The sequence below is a fragment of the Danio aesculapii genome, chromosome 3 (assembly GCF_903798145.1).
Source record: "Danio aesculapii chromosome 3, fDanAes4.1, whole genome shotgun sequence".
In the NCBI taxonomy this organism is placed as follows: Eukaryota; Metazoa; Chordata; class Actinopteri; order Cypriniformes; family Danionidae; genus Danio; species Danio aesculapii.
Window position 1 is genome coordinate 34,675,334 of NC_079437.1, and position 15,968 is coordinate 34,691,301.

At 37.7% G+C, this 15,968-nt stretch overlaps 1 protein-coding gene across 5 annotated transcripts; it reads left to right on the forward strand.

The window, feature by feature from the left end:
* The first annotated feature begins 1,842 nt into the window (after positions 1–1,842).
* Positions 1,843–15,027, forward strand: rbbp6 (retinoblastoma binding protein 6). 5 transcript variants are annotated; one of them, XM_056453823.1, is made up of 17 exons: positions 1,843–2,842; positions 3,227–3,326; positions 3,813–3,846; positions 7,050–7,088; positions 8,155–8,243; positions 8,328–8,424; positions 8,576–8,718; positions 8,816–8,988; positions 9,068–9,171; positions 9,267–9,622; positions 9,727–9,802; positions 10,012–10,072; positions 10,146–10,200; positions 10,282–10,656; positions 10,791–10,910; positions 11,004–12,875; positions 12,954–15,027. In XM_056453823.1, exons 1-17 carry the CDS (start codon positions 2,677–2,679, stop codon positions 14,389–14,391), a joined length of 5,298 nt encoding a protein of 1,765 aa, XP_056309798.1. In that variant the 5' UTR covers positions 1,843–2,676; the 3' UTR covers positions 14,392–15,027. The 5 variants fall into 5 exon arrangements, with proteins under 5 accessions (XP_056309798.1, XP_056309800.1, XP_056309799.1 ...); XM_056453825.1 differs by having other exon boundaries at positions 10,815–10,910; XM_056453824.1 differs by having other exon boundaries at positions 8,579–8,718.
* The last annotated feature ends 941 nt before the right edge of the window (positions 15,028–15,968 follow it).

Here is a 15,968-nt window from a genome sequence, read left to right on the forward strand (position 1 = left end):
ACAATCCCAAGCTGCATAAGTAGCTTTAATTTGGACTAATTTAGTGTTAGCCGCACTCATTTACCATTTATCAGATCATGACAAACAAAAGGGAAATAAAACTATTTACGTTCTATATTTAACGTGTGCCTCAAAAACACAACAAGCCTAAGCCTGAGCAAATATCCATCCTGCAAGACATGCAGATGGATTAAATAAGCAGATATTTTCTAAAATAAACAGTTGCTGGCACTGGTTGACTATATGCTTTAATCATACCAGGGATTCAATTTGAACAGCTAAAAAGCTGTCTAGCTGTCTGCTAAACAATAATTAAAATTAGATAGCTGAGTTTCTTTAAACACAACAGTTTTTAGATTAGCATGTTGATCATGTTAACTAGGCTATCAAACAACATAGCTTGATCAATTCAATTCAGTTCAAAACAATATGTACATAATTAGTTTTCATCTGTTACTTTCAGGCTGAACATATTGGCAATTTTGGGACAGATTTGGGTGAAACACATATTAGCATGTCTAGCATATCTGTACGTTCAATGATGCAAGAAGCACATCTCCACAATGACGAGCAATAGAATTGGTAAATAATTAAAGACTGCCATCTAGTGCTCAAAAGTCATAAGCTCACACCAAAGGGAGAATTTATTTTTACATTAGCCAGTCTGGTGAAAGGGGTTGTTCTTTTATTCTCAAAAAGTGGACCTTTTTGCAGTTATACCTCATTTTCTGTTTAATTATGAGATTTAAATACTGCATTTTAGTGACACTTTGAGCACTATTTTTTAGCTTTATTGTTAGATGGTCATTATAACCACACTTTTTGATGTACAAAGGAATGTAAAATAATACTTATTTCTAAAATAAAAATGTATTACATCATTTATCATTAGAAAAAAAAAGGAATCTGTTAAAGTTTTAAATTAAAAACTGCAGCCTATTGTTATTTATTCTGCAAATAACAACGTGTCCAGCATATTCTTTCCACAGTCAGAATTTATCCATTTGAATAAAAAAAATAAAACATAATAATATTATTAATAATAATATAAGCTTCACAATTCAAACAAACACATTTTCTAGCCTCTCTTGTAAAAAAAAAAAGTAAATTTGAAAATTTATGGATAACAACATAGCCAAAATAGTATTCAAATTCATTTTAATATGGGCTGCTTTTGGTGCTTCACACCTTTTCATGGGTCTTTTTTGTTTTGTTTTTTAGAATAAGGTCCACGATTTAGAATAAAAGTCACTTGTAAAATGTTTTCTCTATTTAAATACAATACAGTAGCGACAGATTCTCTTATGTCAGATTGTATGTTTTTGAGTAAAATTATAGTTTTCCCTGACTGTTTGTATTTATGGACAAACCTTCCGCAACTCGTAGACTGTGCGCATGCGCACTCGTGACCACTCCTAGTAACATCTTTATTCCAAAAAGCTTAGAATGACCAAGAGGCGACACTCATTGCAACAGCAGCGCCCAGCAACAGCCCCGGATTCCGCCATTTTGGAGTGAATGCGATCGGCTGTCCATTGGATCTCATTACTGTCGCGATGGCAAGCAGCTGCTTTGTTTTTATGTATTTATTTAAAAAGCGCATTAAAGCTGAGATACAACCTGAAAGACGACAAAACAACGCTTACTATGACAATCATCAGCACTTTTAACAGTTTATTTTACAGACTTATAATATGCTGTTGTTCTATTGGAGTTTTCATTCCAAAATGGCCGCCGCGCCATCTAGTGGCTGTAACATTAATTGCACTAGACGGTCGCCTCTTGGTGATTCTATGCTCTTTGTTTATTCTTTGCCCCTGCGTTTTCTACGGAAACCCCTTGTGTGCGTAAAGTCAACGGGTTTGTTTTCGATCATGGACGTGAGTCAGTACGATCATACTGTGATTTAAACATCTCTGTGGTCATCGAGGTTGACGACGGGGCGACTGGGTTACCGCGGCAGTATTTTGATAAAAGGAGGAACGTTTTTTTGTTTTTAGCGTTTTGTATTGGTTTTGCTGTAGTCTGTTGTGTTTTTTTTGTATGTGTGATGGACGCCATTTTAGGTTGGTCACACTAGCTGCTAGCACATTGTTTCAGGCCTTGCTTCAAACTACGTCAGTTTGTGTTTTTTGTTGTTGTTGAATTTTGGACTACGCCGAACAAACATTTCGGAGGAACTCATTTCGGACACCTGGGCGACGTAATTGACTGGACTCTACACGTTCAACCATACGGACACTGTTTGAACTGTATATTTCTTGATCAGAGTTGGACCTTACGGACAGCTCACGGCTAACCGCCATATGGTCTTGGGACATTGAATACTCGCAGGAGATTTTCTGGCTTCTTGCTGGGAAATTCCGTGGACTTAAATCACTTGCGTCATAAAGATTGCGTGTTGCATTTGATCACAGTCTTTCTGAACACTTGCTATTTTCAAATCGCAGTTGCTATTCACGTGAGGCAGAATCCACACGACCTCCTTAGTGGAGACCTTTTGATTTAACAAAAGAGTGTTGAGATGATGAGCAAACATGGCTATTATTCTTAAACTGTTAAGCTGATAAACTGCTATTGAGTAAGGTTGATCGCTGGGAGAGCCCACGCGATCGGACGAGTTGTAGTTGATTTTGGTTGTGTGTGGTGGTGTCTGACCACAAGGATTGTTTAAACATGTCTTGTGTCCATTACAAGTTTTCCTCTAAACTTAACTACGACACGGTCACCTTCGATGGCCTTCACATCACGCTCAGTGATTTGAAACGCCAGATCATGGGGCGAGAAAAGCTGAAGGCCGCGGACTGCGACCTGCAAATCACCAACGCTCAGACTAAAGAAGGTAAACTGGAAAAAAAACGAGTTTGTTTGTTCGAAGTTTGTCTGAGTAGTTAATACTAACCAATGTTTACATGGCTAAAATGCGTAAGTTTTGTGTGAGAATGGGCTTTAATTATCGCCATAGTTAGCTTATAGCTAATGTTTGCTAACCGGTCACCAGCTGTGTCATTATGTAACTTTTTAAATGCCATTTTATGTCTTTTTATTATAGACTTATACATTATTTGTGTTTTTGCAAATAGTAAAGTAAAAATATTGATTTAACTACATTTGTGTAGTGAAGACTCCATTTTGTGTGCCAGTGTTTGATAAATGCTTGTTACATAGACTAAGCAATGTGAGAGGTGTTGATTAATGGTTTTTCTATTCTTATTTTTGATTACAGAATACACTGACGATGAAGCCCTCATTCCTAAAAACTCGTCTGTCATCATTAGACGAATCCCTATTGGAGGGCTTAAGTCGACAAGCAAAACATATGTCATGTAAGTACATTACCACTTTAACCTGCAGTTGTCTTTATATAAATGTTTGTCTTACAAAAACATCTAAAAAGTGATAATGTTTTATTAGATGTTAGGTAAGAACATTGTATTGTGGAAACCGCTGTATCTTATTTGCAGTTCTGCATGTTCAACATTAATATATTGGGATTTGATGTGAGGCATGAAGGGTAAAATGTCATCAACCCTAACCTTTCCCAATGTCGTGTTTTGATTGTAAATTTTTAAAAAATCAACTCTTTAAATGTCCCCATATAAGAGGAACGTGAGCCTAATCGGCATGTGAATTTTTTTTTAGCCTGACAGGTTAAAAACACCCGCTTTTTATTAAATCTTCTCAAAGGTGATTTTAAATGTAATGCGCTTAACATTGAAATGCATTGTTTCTTGAGCAAATAAAATGTGGTCTTACAGTAAATGAAGTCATTGTTATTAGAAATTAACCTCTTTTGTTGTTTTGTTTTGCAGCGATCGTTCTGAACCAAGTGGATCTTCAAAAGCAGTATGTAAAACCAACTCATTTCCTTGTCTCATTACACACATTTTCAAACTCCTCAGCAGCGGCTTTGTCTTGAAATCATTTAGGAAACGTTTCTCATGCTCCTCAATGTTGTCTTTGAAACCTGTTTGAAGATAACAAAGTGTGTTGAGCTGAATGTTTATATTTTGTGATTTGCAAAATTTGTTGCATTTGATATTTATGTTTTTCTACAATTTCCAGTGTGTACAGAAGTCTCTGCGCATGCATACACTGTTTTCACATTGAATAATTCCTCTACAAATATGAATTCTGTTGTACAGTTTAGTGTAAGATCATATTGATCCGCTTAATTTTTGAACATGGCCAATGTTCAGTTTGTTTGTCCTTAAAGTGACACATCTGTAAACAGCTGTCTGTTTTGTTTTAAATAAAAAAGTGCATTGTTATTTATTAATTTCACCTTGTATCATACAGCTTCAGTGTCTGACTACTCATGTTTGCTCTATTGCTGTTATAAGGCACAACAGATTTAGTTGTGTCTGTGTGTGAGAGAGAGAGAATTTTTATTTTTTATTTTTTGTAAAGGTGTATTACCTAAACAATGAGCCTAGCATTGGACTAACTTTGTGTAAATTAATCTTTTTAAATCTAAGATGTGCTTAACTTGGCCTAGTGTTCATTTATGAAAATGGCTCTAGACGTTTAGAATAATCCACTTAAAGCTGTCCAGTAAACAAATTACTTTTACTTCAATTTAATTTGGATTCTCTACTCTACTCTAGTAGTACCTGAAGTTGACTGCTTTGTTAATTTTGGACGATTTATCCCCTTAACTATGTCAGTTTACTCACCATCTAGTTGTTTCAAATCCATATGAGTTCATAGATATTTTAATAAATTCTGTTACCAGTTGATTGTAGCCATTGACTTTCGTGTTATTTTTATACTTAGAAAGCATGAAAATGGTTATTAACCATAATAATTTTTATTTCAATGAGGTATATGCACAGCTAGTGTTATTCAGAAAGATGATAAACTTTCAGTGAAAGCTTAAGCGTTTCAATTTCATAATGCTGAGTTCAGGCTGCATGATTTTAGCCCCGCTTTTGACTCACGAACAGGTTTTTAGAAATCACAGACAAATGCCTGAAATCACAGGTAAATCGGTGCTCATTCAAACGAGTAGCTATCACACAGTATATGAACTATCAAAGACGTGATCTGAGCCAATGAATCGCTGACACCAGTGAAATATTTGGGATGCTAAATATCTGGACCTGTCAGCGATTCAAATCGTGAAATGTGTTCTGATTGTAACTAACATCGGCGATTACCTACAGCCAATGATAGAGCAGCATGCACTATCATTATTATCAGTGTCTGTAGGCCAGCGGTAGGTTGAGGGAGAAGTTAAAGGTCATCTTTTCAGTCTATTTGGACCCAAGAAATGGATGGAAAAACTAGTGAAAATTAGTCAGGAGCACCCGTGTCTGTTTGACATGTCATCTGAGCAATATCACAACTGGGTCGAAAAAGAAAAAGTTTGAGAGAAATTGCTAATTCCTTTCAAAAGCCAGGTGAGCAAAATAATTACATTTTCTATATCACTAAAGAATTTCAAAAAATATATCATATGACATTGCGTTGTAGCAGCGACAAAATGCTATCCCAGATAGTCAAGCTGTGTAAAAACATCTGACACACAACTATTTTGAAAATCATGCAGTCTGAACTCAGCATAAGGTTCCTTTTACAGTATCAATGTTGTAATGTAATTACAATACATTGTTGAACAGACAAGCATTCACTTAGTTGTTAAAGCATAAGGTTTTTTGTCCGGTCTGAGGACCCACTTTATATCGTATGTCTATCAGGAAGTGAAGATCACGGATTTTTAAAGAAATAAGACCTTAAACGTGGCAGTTTTATGATGGAAAGACAGTTTGCTGGAAGTGCCGAGGCTGGCTGAAATTAAAAGTGTGTACATATACCCCATTATCATTTTTTTTTCCTTTTGAAAATGCTAATCATTGCCGTATTTAAGGCTGATATAGACATTTTTATGCTTAAACTTTTTACATTTGACTAGACATTAACAAGATATTTGACTACAGAGATAAGGTGAACTAATATTTTATGAAGAAACAGCCCCCGATATGTAATATAAATCGTTTTGAGCTAGTTCAAGTCATGGCAAAATATTCTTTTTAAAATTTGTGAAATTACATTGATTTTGTTACTGGTTTAGTTTTACAAAAGCTTAAGTGTATGAAAAAGGACACATTTTGGTTCAAACTGTTTTTTTATTATTATTCATGAAGTTGTCTTTGTGATATGAGTGATACTTGGGCACAACATATTAACAATGAACTTTCAGACATTGTCATTCTGATTACAGAATGATCTAAAATGTGAATTTGTTCAAACAAACTTTTTTTTAGAACATTGTACTTTAATGCCAGACAAATCTTTTATATTTGAATCGTGTCACTGTACCTGTTTTACATATTTTGTCTTTATTCCCGATTGTATGCAAAACAGCTTCTGGGTTCGCCTGTGACAGCTTCTATTATGCTGTACTATTTTGTGTTTATTATTGCTTTGATCAGACTTGTAGTTTTTCAATGTACATATGTGATGTTGAGATTGAAACTGCCTATAAAAGCAGTGACCTTCAAAGGGGCAATTTATGTAGGACAGTTTGACAAAAGTATCTCATTCCAGTGACGTTTTAAATGCACATTGCATATTCTATATGGCCTGTTGTATTATAGTTACTTATATCTGATTCAATTGCTTTTCTATTTGATTTACCTGCAAGGCTTTGCAATAAAACTTCAATGTTTAATTCCTTCAAATCTTTCTTAAGGCCCAGTCTGTTCACTTTCCATAGGGTTTTTGATCAATTCCTTTCTTGGTCACAAGTAATTAGCCCAATGACTATTAAGCTATACGGATTGTTTTTACAAAACTAATCAACTCATATTCATTAACTGGTTATGATTTAGTTAAACATAACATGTAATGTTAAATTAACACAGGACTTAATTAAAAAAAACACTTTCATGCGTCAAATAAAATTTTGTAATTGCGAGTTTGCATTCACGTTATTTTAACTTTTTTTACATATTTATTTGTCCAGTTTCTCACTGATGGGCATGATAAAGTTATGCCTTGACACAGTGGTGAACCCCTCTTTGTTTTAATGTTTTTTCCAATGACAGATTGATTCTTCATCCATTTCACTGGCCCTGCTTTCAAAGGTATTTTATACTTTGTAACTACTTGATGTCATGTCATTGTTTTGGATTTGACAAGCCATAGTACTGGCAAAGTGTGCAAAACATTTTTTCAAACTTCTTTGTGTCACATTTGTTTATATGGTGTTATGTGAAATTTGTTGTGTGATATGTGAAATTGTATGTTTTAAAGCAACTTTATTAGAATTAGTTATATTGATGTAGCATTTTAATGCTTATTTTAAATGTGTACATATATGTATATTGTTGCTATAATTATGTTGGTACTTGTGTGAAAGCCTGGTCCTGTAAAGAGCAAGCACACTGCCTTATATCAGTGTGGATTGGAGTACCGTATAACCTCTTGACCACGTTGTATTAATTACAGGTTTTTCTAAATGAAAAAATGCACCCTGGAATCTTTTTGTTCTCCTTTTTTCACATTGGAGTACCCTGGATCATTTTTTTTTTTTACTTTTTGGTGGATATTTTTTTCTTAAATGAGCAATCTTAGGAAGTTATGTAATTCATTTTTCACTTTGAAAACATTTACATCATGTTAATCATTGTTTCCTATATTCTTCATGTGATGACAAAAAAAGAATTGCCAAGATTTTGCAACATTTGCAAATATGAATTTCAGATGGATGCCCTGAATATTTTTGGAGCTGTGTACGTGTTTTATGTCGTGACTCAAGCATTTGATGTGTTGGTGTGAAATATTGTGTTCATTTCGCACCTTCAAAAGAGGTATACTCCTCAATAAAGCCTAACCATCGTAAAACATCTCTTAAACCACTTTTAGTTCATGAGTAGTCTGTGTTAAGTCTTGCATGAGACTTGATAACTCTTCCTTATGGCATTTTTTGCTGGCTTGCTATAGTTAATAAAATTTGATGCATTTTGTTTATTATATATAATACCATTATTTTATGGTCTGAGGTGGTGCTCTTATATTTTTGGCTTTTAAAGAACACGCTTCTATAAAGGCATAAAGCTGCTTCTTACAGGACAAGGTGTCTGTATGTATTTGGGCTGCTCTATTGAACACTCGCAACATTCATTTTTGAAAACATTGCCTATTAAACAGACAGCCAATCTTGCTGAAACAAATGCATCAGAGGAAGACAAAATAAAAGCAATGATGTCTCAGTCCAACCATGACTATGATCCAATCCAGTAAGTATGCAGTTCAAGACACTGACAGGCTTTTTTAAATTTTTGCTTTCAGAATCAATTCTAACATTAATCTCTATTTGTTAGTTATGCAAAGAAGCTTGTTGGTCCACCTCCACCAAACTATACATGCTTTCGTTGTGGGAAAACTGGACATTACATCCGAAACTGCCCAACAAATGGGGTAATTGGGTTTTCATTACCACAGCTTGTAACTTTGATTGTTCTTGGCAGCTTGATCTTGGCAGAGCCAACTGTTACTGCACACTTGTGTAAGTCTTTTTATAGAATTAATCAGAGACGAAATTTAATCTTGAATATCAATCATGCTTTAGCAGGATAGAAGTTTTGAGGCTCCTCAACGGATAAAAAAAAGCACAGGAATACCTCGGAGTTTCATGGTGGAGGTTGATGATCCAAATAGAAAAGGTGTCATGTTGACAAACAGTGGAATATATGCCATTCCTACTATTGATGCGTGAGTATGCTTAGCCTTGCTGTAAATGATTGCAACAATTTTTAGTTTACGAGTGGTGTATGGTAGTTGTTAATCGTCTTTTTCTTGCTATGTGTAGTGAGGCCTATGCCATTGGCAAAAAAGAGAAGCCACCATTCTTGCCCCAGAATCAGTCCTCATCCTCAGAAGAAGAAGATCCAGTACCTGATGAGCTGCTGTGCTTGATCTGCAAGGATCTTATGACAGACGCTGTGGTTATTCCCTGCTGTGGAAATAGCTACTGTGATGAGTGTAAGTGTCTATATCAGCAGATGTCAAAAAGGTAAAATGTTTTTGACCTTTGAAATCTTAAACTGTCTTGTGGCCACAGGTATTCGAACATGTTTGCTTGAATCTGAAGAACATGTTTGCCCAACCTGCAAACAATCAGATGTATCTCCCGATGCCTTGATTGCAAACAAATTCTTGCGCCAAGTAAGAAATACCTATTTTAATTGTTATTAAGCACATGTCTTCCATTCTTACCTAATAGTGGAACATTAAGATGACTTTTTTTTTTTCAACTTAAGGCAGTGAATAACTTTAAGAATGAAACTGGATATACCAAGAGGATTCGAAAAGCTGCAGCTACTCAAGCAGTTGCACAAGGAGCTCAAAAACAGGCTCCTGCTCAACGGCCACCTATGAGACGCCAGCAGGACCCTCTGATACCCAATGTTCCAAGCTCAGCAGCTGATAGCACACCTCCGCAAAGCACACCTGCTGCCCCTTTATCTCCTGTTAGCACTCACCAGCCTTCCAGCACCCCGCCTTCCTCTAGCGATTCTACTGTACACAGCAGCACTGCACCTGCAGGGTCAAACTATAGTCCTGTGGTGAACTCTCCTCCGCATTCTACTAAGCAGGATGACCCTCCTCCATCCAAGTAAGAATTTTATATCACTTTGGATGACCTCTTGCTTGTGTAAAATGTGAAATACTGTTTTTTTTCTTTGGCTTGTGCCTTTATTTTTTTGCCCTGTTTTTTAGAGAACCAGAGGCCCCACCATCTGCTGTTGTACCTTCATCTGAGACATCCATGCCGACAAATTCTGCTGTTCCAAAGGTATTTTTTTCCTCCTTTGAGTGCGCTTTAAAATGACTAATGCCAGAGGGGAGTACACTAACTTTGAAAGCCACAAACGATGTTGAGAACATAAGTACTGTAGTTGTATTACAATAAATGTACTGATATTTCTGATACAATATGACCTATTTCAGGTGACCTGCTTCTATAAGCACAATTTATTGATTCCCTTTATTTGTATTATCTAGGGATATCATGTCCCTGTAATCGGAAAACCGAATTTGCCTCCGCAGCATATGCACAGACCAGGTAAGATAATAACAGCAAGTTTTCTGATATTTATCATCTGTAGACCATACTCAATTTGTTAATTTTTTTTTAGGACCCCAAAGGAGTAGTGGACAAAGGCCATCTGGAGGTCGTTCTGGATGGGATCCGTAAGTATCAAAGTGTAATCTAATACATTTTAGTTTGAAACAACAAATGTGAAAAATCCTGACATGTATTTATCCTACCAGGTCCACAAGTAGAGGTAGACCTCAGAGTGAGAGGCCGCCAAGAATACAGCCTCCACCAGTGCAAAATCTTCCTCCTGTAGTACCTCCAGTATTTGTGCCCCCTGCTCTTTTTCCACCTCCTCCACATCCTATGCCACAGCCACCTGTTGTTGTTCCTCAGCAATATCCCATACAATTTCCTCAAGGACAGCAGCCGCCACCTCCTTCCTTCAACATTCCTCCTCCTGGATTTCCACCTGTTCCACCTAATGTGACTGCTCCGTGGGTGCCACCTGGCCCTCAGCCACCTATAGCCAACCCTATCTCTGCTATGCCAGCTGCACCTTTTCTATCCAAGGAGGAGTTTTATCGTCAGCAGCGTCGACTAAAGGAGGAGTAAGTAATTATTGGGTGTATAATTATTGTGTGTAGTGTATCATTCTTTCCCAGTGTTCATTGTCATTTCTGTTGTAATGAATTTCCCAGGTTTAACTGCAAAGTTTTATTTCCTTCCTGTCTTTGATAAATAGTTCCCAATGTCGATTCGTTACCAGGGAGAAGTCCAAACTTGAGGAGTTCACCAATGACTTTGCCAAAGAGCTTTTGGAGTATAGAAAAATTCAGAAGGAGAGAAGGCGATCCTACTCGAGGTAAAAAATAAATTGACTGATTGACCCACCAGGCTGTCAATTTTGTTCAATGATGTCTGTCATCAACAAAATTTTCGATTACATTTTTTACAGATCCAAATCCCCTTACAGGGGTTCGTCCTACAGTGGCTCTTCATATTCCTATTCAAAATCTCGCTCTCGTTCCAGATCACCTCGCTCCTATTCTCGGTCACTATCCCGTTCTCGGTCAAGATCCCGTTCACGGTCTCGTTCTCGATCACGCTCCTTCTCTCGGTCACCATACTCCCGCAGGCCTCGAGGTCGAAGTCGTAGCTATCGATCAAGGTCACGCACTCCAACATTCCATCGTTCTCGCAGTAGATCTCCATCATATAGAAGTCGGGAGATGAGTGGGGTGGTAAGTGGCATCTACCGTTCCCGCTCTCGATCCCCTATGTATAGAAATCATAGTCCTGGCAAGAAACTCCCACCTCCAGCTCAAATGGAAGGTGAGCGCAAATACACAGGGAGGTACAGAGAGCTCCCTCCTTATGATGCTAAGGCTTATTATGGCCGAAACGTAGACCAGAGTGACCCTTATGAAAGAGAGCGATACAGAGAGTGGGAAAGAGAGTACAGAGAGTGGTATGACAAGTATTTCAAGAATTATAACAACCCACCAAGTGGTCAAATGCGAAGCCGTGTTCCAGGCAGCAGAGATACCTATAGCCCTGAGCGTTTTGCTCCTCCTCGACCCAGAGAGAACTCACCCTACAACAGGGGACGCCGGGAGGATTATCCACCACCACCTCAGAGCCACAGTGCCCCATCAAGAGGCAGAGGTGCCATGACATACCAAGAGAAGTGTGCTGAGAAGTTTGGCCACCTTCATGCCACTACTACTGGAACAGGCAGAAGTCTTAACAAAGAGTCTTTGAAACCTATCAAAGATCGAGAACCAAGTGGCAACTCAGCCACAGACTCCAAGTCTCTAAAGCATAAGAAACATCGCAAAAAGAAGAGAGAGGATGGTGACCTCTTTAGCCACTCAGACTCAATGGATGAATCCAGGAAAGATGATCGTAAAATGGACTCAATGCTGATTAATTCAAGCCGAGATGATGCCACACCTGTGAGGGATGAACCCATGGACGGTGCTGCAGTGCCCTACAAGAGAACCCCTGAAAAGGAAAGAAAAGAAAAGACTAAAAGTAAATCTGACAAAGTTAAGCGAAAATCTGAAAGCAGTGGGCAGAAAAAGGAAGCATCAGGAAAGACATCAAAGTCAGCTAGAGAGAAAGAATCAGATGCACCACGAGAGAAGGTAGCTTCCACTGAACCAGCCATTAAGAGAGTCAAAGAAGAACCTTCCCATAAATCTGAACCAAGCAAGACTCAGTCCTCAGACCCCAAACTCATGCTCCCACGCAAGTTAATGCAGTCTAGGCCCATTAAACACCATCAGGAGCTGAAGCCCATCAAAGATGAGATTAAAAGCAAGAAGGATTTGGTGAAAGACCCTGCAAAGCAAGACAAAGCTCCTGGCAAAGATGGAAAGGCTTACAAAAAAGAGCCAGAGAAACCTGTTAAAATGGAGGAGAAGATGCCTGCCAAAGTAGTTGATGCCAAACAGGATAAAAAGAAACGAAGAGATGACAAGTCATCTGTAAAAGATCCAGATGTTCCTCCTGTAAAAGTTGCAAAAATGGAAACCGATGTCATAAAGTGCTCTCCTAAACTTAAACCCAAACTGGAGAGTGAAAGGCCAGTTGAGAAGGACAAACCAGCTATTCCCTCTCTTCTAGATATCAAGCCAGAGCCTGTAAGGAAAATTAAAATCAATAGGGAAATTGGCAAGAGAATATCTAGCACTGATCGTCCAGTTTCAGCTGAGGACTCTGCTCATGCCCCTGGAAAAGGCAGGCTGGATAAGTCAAGAGGAAAACTGAGGAGGAAGGTACATGCTCCGGATGGATCAGGGTCTGTACTGGTCGATTATACCAGGTGAGAAGTATTAAATTACTTGATTTTTTAAAATTTTTTTAATTCGAACATTAGCTTATTTATATTTGTATTTTGCAGCACCAGCTCTACAGGTGGAAGCCCCATTAGAAAGCATGAGGAGAAGATTGACCTAAAGAAGACTGTGGTGAAGACCCTAGAAGAATACACCAATGACAGCTCCACCCCTGCTGAGGATGAAATTGTAATGATACAAGTGCCCCGTTCCAAGTGGGAAAAGGAGGACTATGAATCTGAGGATGATGATTCTAAGGTTCTCAACAGGACGAGCAGTGCCGATACATCTGTCGCTGCTCCTTCAGTGGAGAACTCTACTGTGAAATTATCTGGCAAGGAGTCTCCCCATTCTGACAAAGCCCAATCTACCTTGAAAGAGGCTGATGTTACACCTGCCAAAGACTCCACCTCAGGTGATAAGGAGAAAGATACTGACAAAGACAGAGAACGAGATAGAACCAAAGAAAAAGATCGCAGCAGCACTACAGATCGTGAGTCAACCGATAAAAAGAAACCTAATCAGGAGAGTGTACATGCACAGGAGAAAGGCAGTGACCATGGCAGTGAGCGGAGCTCCTCTTCCCAGTCCTCTAGAGATAGACAGGCTGATAGGGCTGAACCAACCTCTAGAAAGCCAACAGGAAGGGAGACGACTACGGGCCCCACCAGTAGGAAACCAGAGCATAGAGAGGATACAAGAGACCACTTAGGCACAAGATCTAAAGATGAGAAAAACCCAATCAGGAGAATACCATCTTCCCCACCATCAAAGGTGAAGGACTTGCACAAAGACTCTGGGAGAAAAAATCTTGAAGTACCTCAGGAGTCACAAAGTCCAAGTAGGACTAAGAGAGCACCACCTCAAAATGTGTCTGAGCCAAAACGAACAGGTCCGGAGGACCAGAGAGAGAGCCAGTCATCTAGACATTCTGAAGTGCGTCCCAGCAAAGACCGGGAGCATAGGACTCCACATAGAACTTTGACTCCTGAGCCAAGGACGGATGCGGAGAAAAGTGCTCCACATGGGGACCATATCAAAATCCCGTCTGCGCGCTCTACAAGACTGTCTTCAGATTTAGCACGGGAAACGGATGAGGCTGCGTTTGTCCCTGACTACAGTGAAAGTGACAGTGAGGCCTCGGACATTGAGAGCAAAACAGAACAGAAAGGAAGAGAGCGGGACAGCAGTGGCAGCCATAGTCCAAGCCCGTCTGGAAGCCACGGACACAGCAGCAGCCCCAGTCCCAGCTCTCCAGGCAGCCAGGACAGCAAAAAGAAGAAAAGGGACAAAAAGGAGAAAAAGGAAAAGAAGAAACACAAAAAGCACAAAAAACACAAAAAGCATAAGAAACATATGAGTAACGAGTCTGAATCAGAGCTCAAGGGACAAAAACACAAACATAAAAAAAAGAAGTCTAAAAAGAGCAAGGACAAAGACAAGGATGACAAGGAAAAAGATGAAAATGGGAGAGATGAACATAAGACAAAACTAACTGTTTAATTCATAGGTTTAACCGTTGATTTCACTTGATCATCTTTAAAAAAAAACTGCTTAAGTACTGTTCAGCTTTCATGAGAATTTTTCATTTGTTTATATGATTTTTTTTGTTGTTGACCAAGCTAGCCTCTCCCGTCAATGGAAGAGAGTTACTACTTGAGTGACAGGTTATTTTATTTTGGGTTCTGAATTTTCATTAGTATTTTGGTTCTCATTTAAAATTGTTGCAGATTCTTTTTACATCATGGTTTTGCATTAAGGCTTTTGTAGAGGAAGCACTTTAGAAATGTGAATGTGATTGCAGATGTGCAAAATCTGCAGAGTTGCAAAAGCCCTTTTGTACCTCATCTCTTGTACAATTTGAGTTGGAGAAAAACATATCATTGACAGTATGAAAATATTGTTACCAAGGTAACGAGAGAGGGGTGTCCAGACGTCTTGGAGCGCTGATTTACATATTGTATGTTTTTGCACTGTGAATATTTCCTCTACTCTTTCATTTTATTCTTCAACTTCACAAGAGTAATTTAAATTATCTGCTGAAATGGAATTGCATATGTTTTGAAGATAATAAATTTTTCAGCAAATATAAATTCTCATGTTGTTTTTCATGCCTTAATAAAGACTGTTTCAAGTTGACTCCTGCTTAAAAAAATTTTTTTTTATGTACACATTGTGATCACTCCAGAAATGCGGGATGGGGAATTGTTAAGCTTACACCAATACTTGAAATGTTTGTGATATATATATATATATATATATATATATATATATATATATATATATATATATTTTTTTTTTTTTTAATACATTTTTAATATCTGGTGTCTTTAATCTTTGCCATGATGACAGTACATAATGTTTTACTAGATATTTTTCGAGATACTAGTGATCTGCTTAAAGTGATGTTTAAACGCTTAAGTTAATTGGGCAGGTTAGGGTAATTAGGCAAATCATTGTATAACGATAGTTCTGTAGACGGTCGAAAAAACAATTGCTTGGGGGGGCTAATATCGACCTTAAAAAGCTGTTTTTCAATTTTTTTATTAAAAACTTTTTATTCTAGCTGAAATAAAACAAATAAAACTTTGTCCAGAAGAAAAAATATAGCCAATACTGTAAAAAAATAATAAACAAATGATTTTGTTTCTGATTAACATCATTGGGATTCAAATCTAATTGGCAGAAGGGCCAATAAATTTAACTGTAAAAATTTAAGTCTGTCGTATTGTAAATTTTATAAAGAAAATATTTTTTACAAACCATCAGTTCAAGATTACACTTTAAGAAATCACATCTTCAATATTTTTACTCATTTCTGTTCTCTTTTAAATAAAACCTAACTTTTAAATATGAATATAATATTTAAAAAATCTCTAAAATAATTATCTATTAATTTCAGGCAGCAGAAAACATACATCGTCTTCCTGATTTTCTAATGGAAAACACTCTTAATCTGTGAACACCGGCTGCGTTTTCCTTTGACGGCCACTTGAGGACGGCAGAAATCTTTTAAATATAATCAGTAGCCTTACCACTACGACCTGAAATAATACCGAGACGTTCGTTGTGTGCAGTGG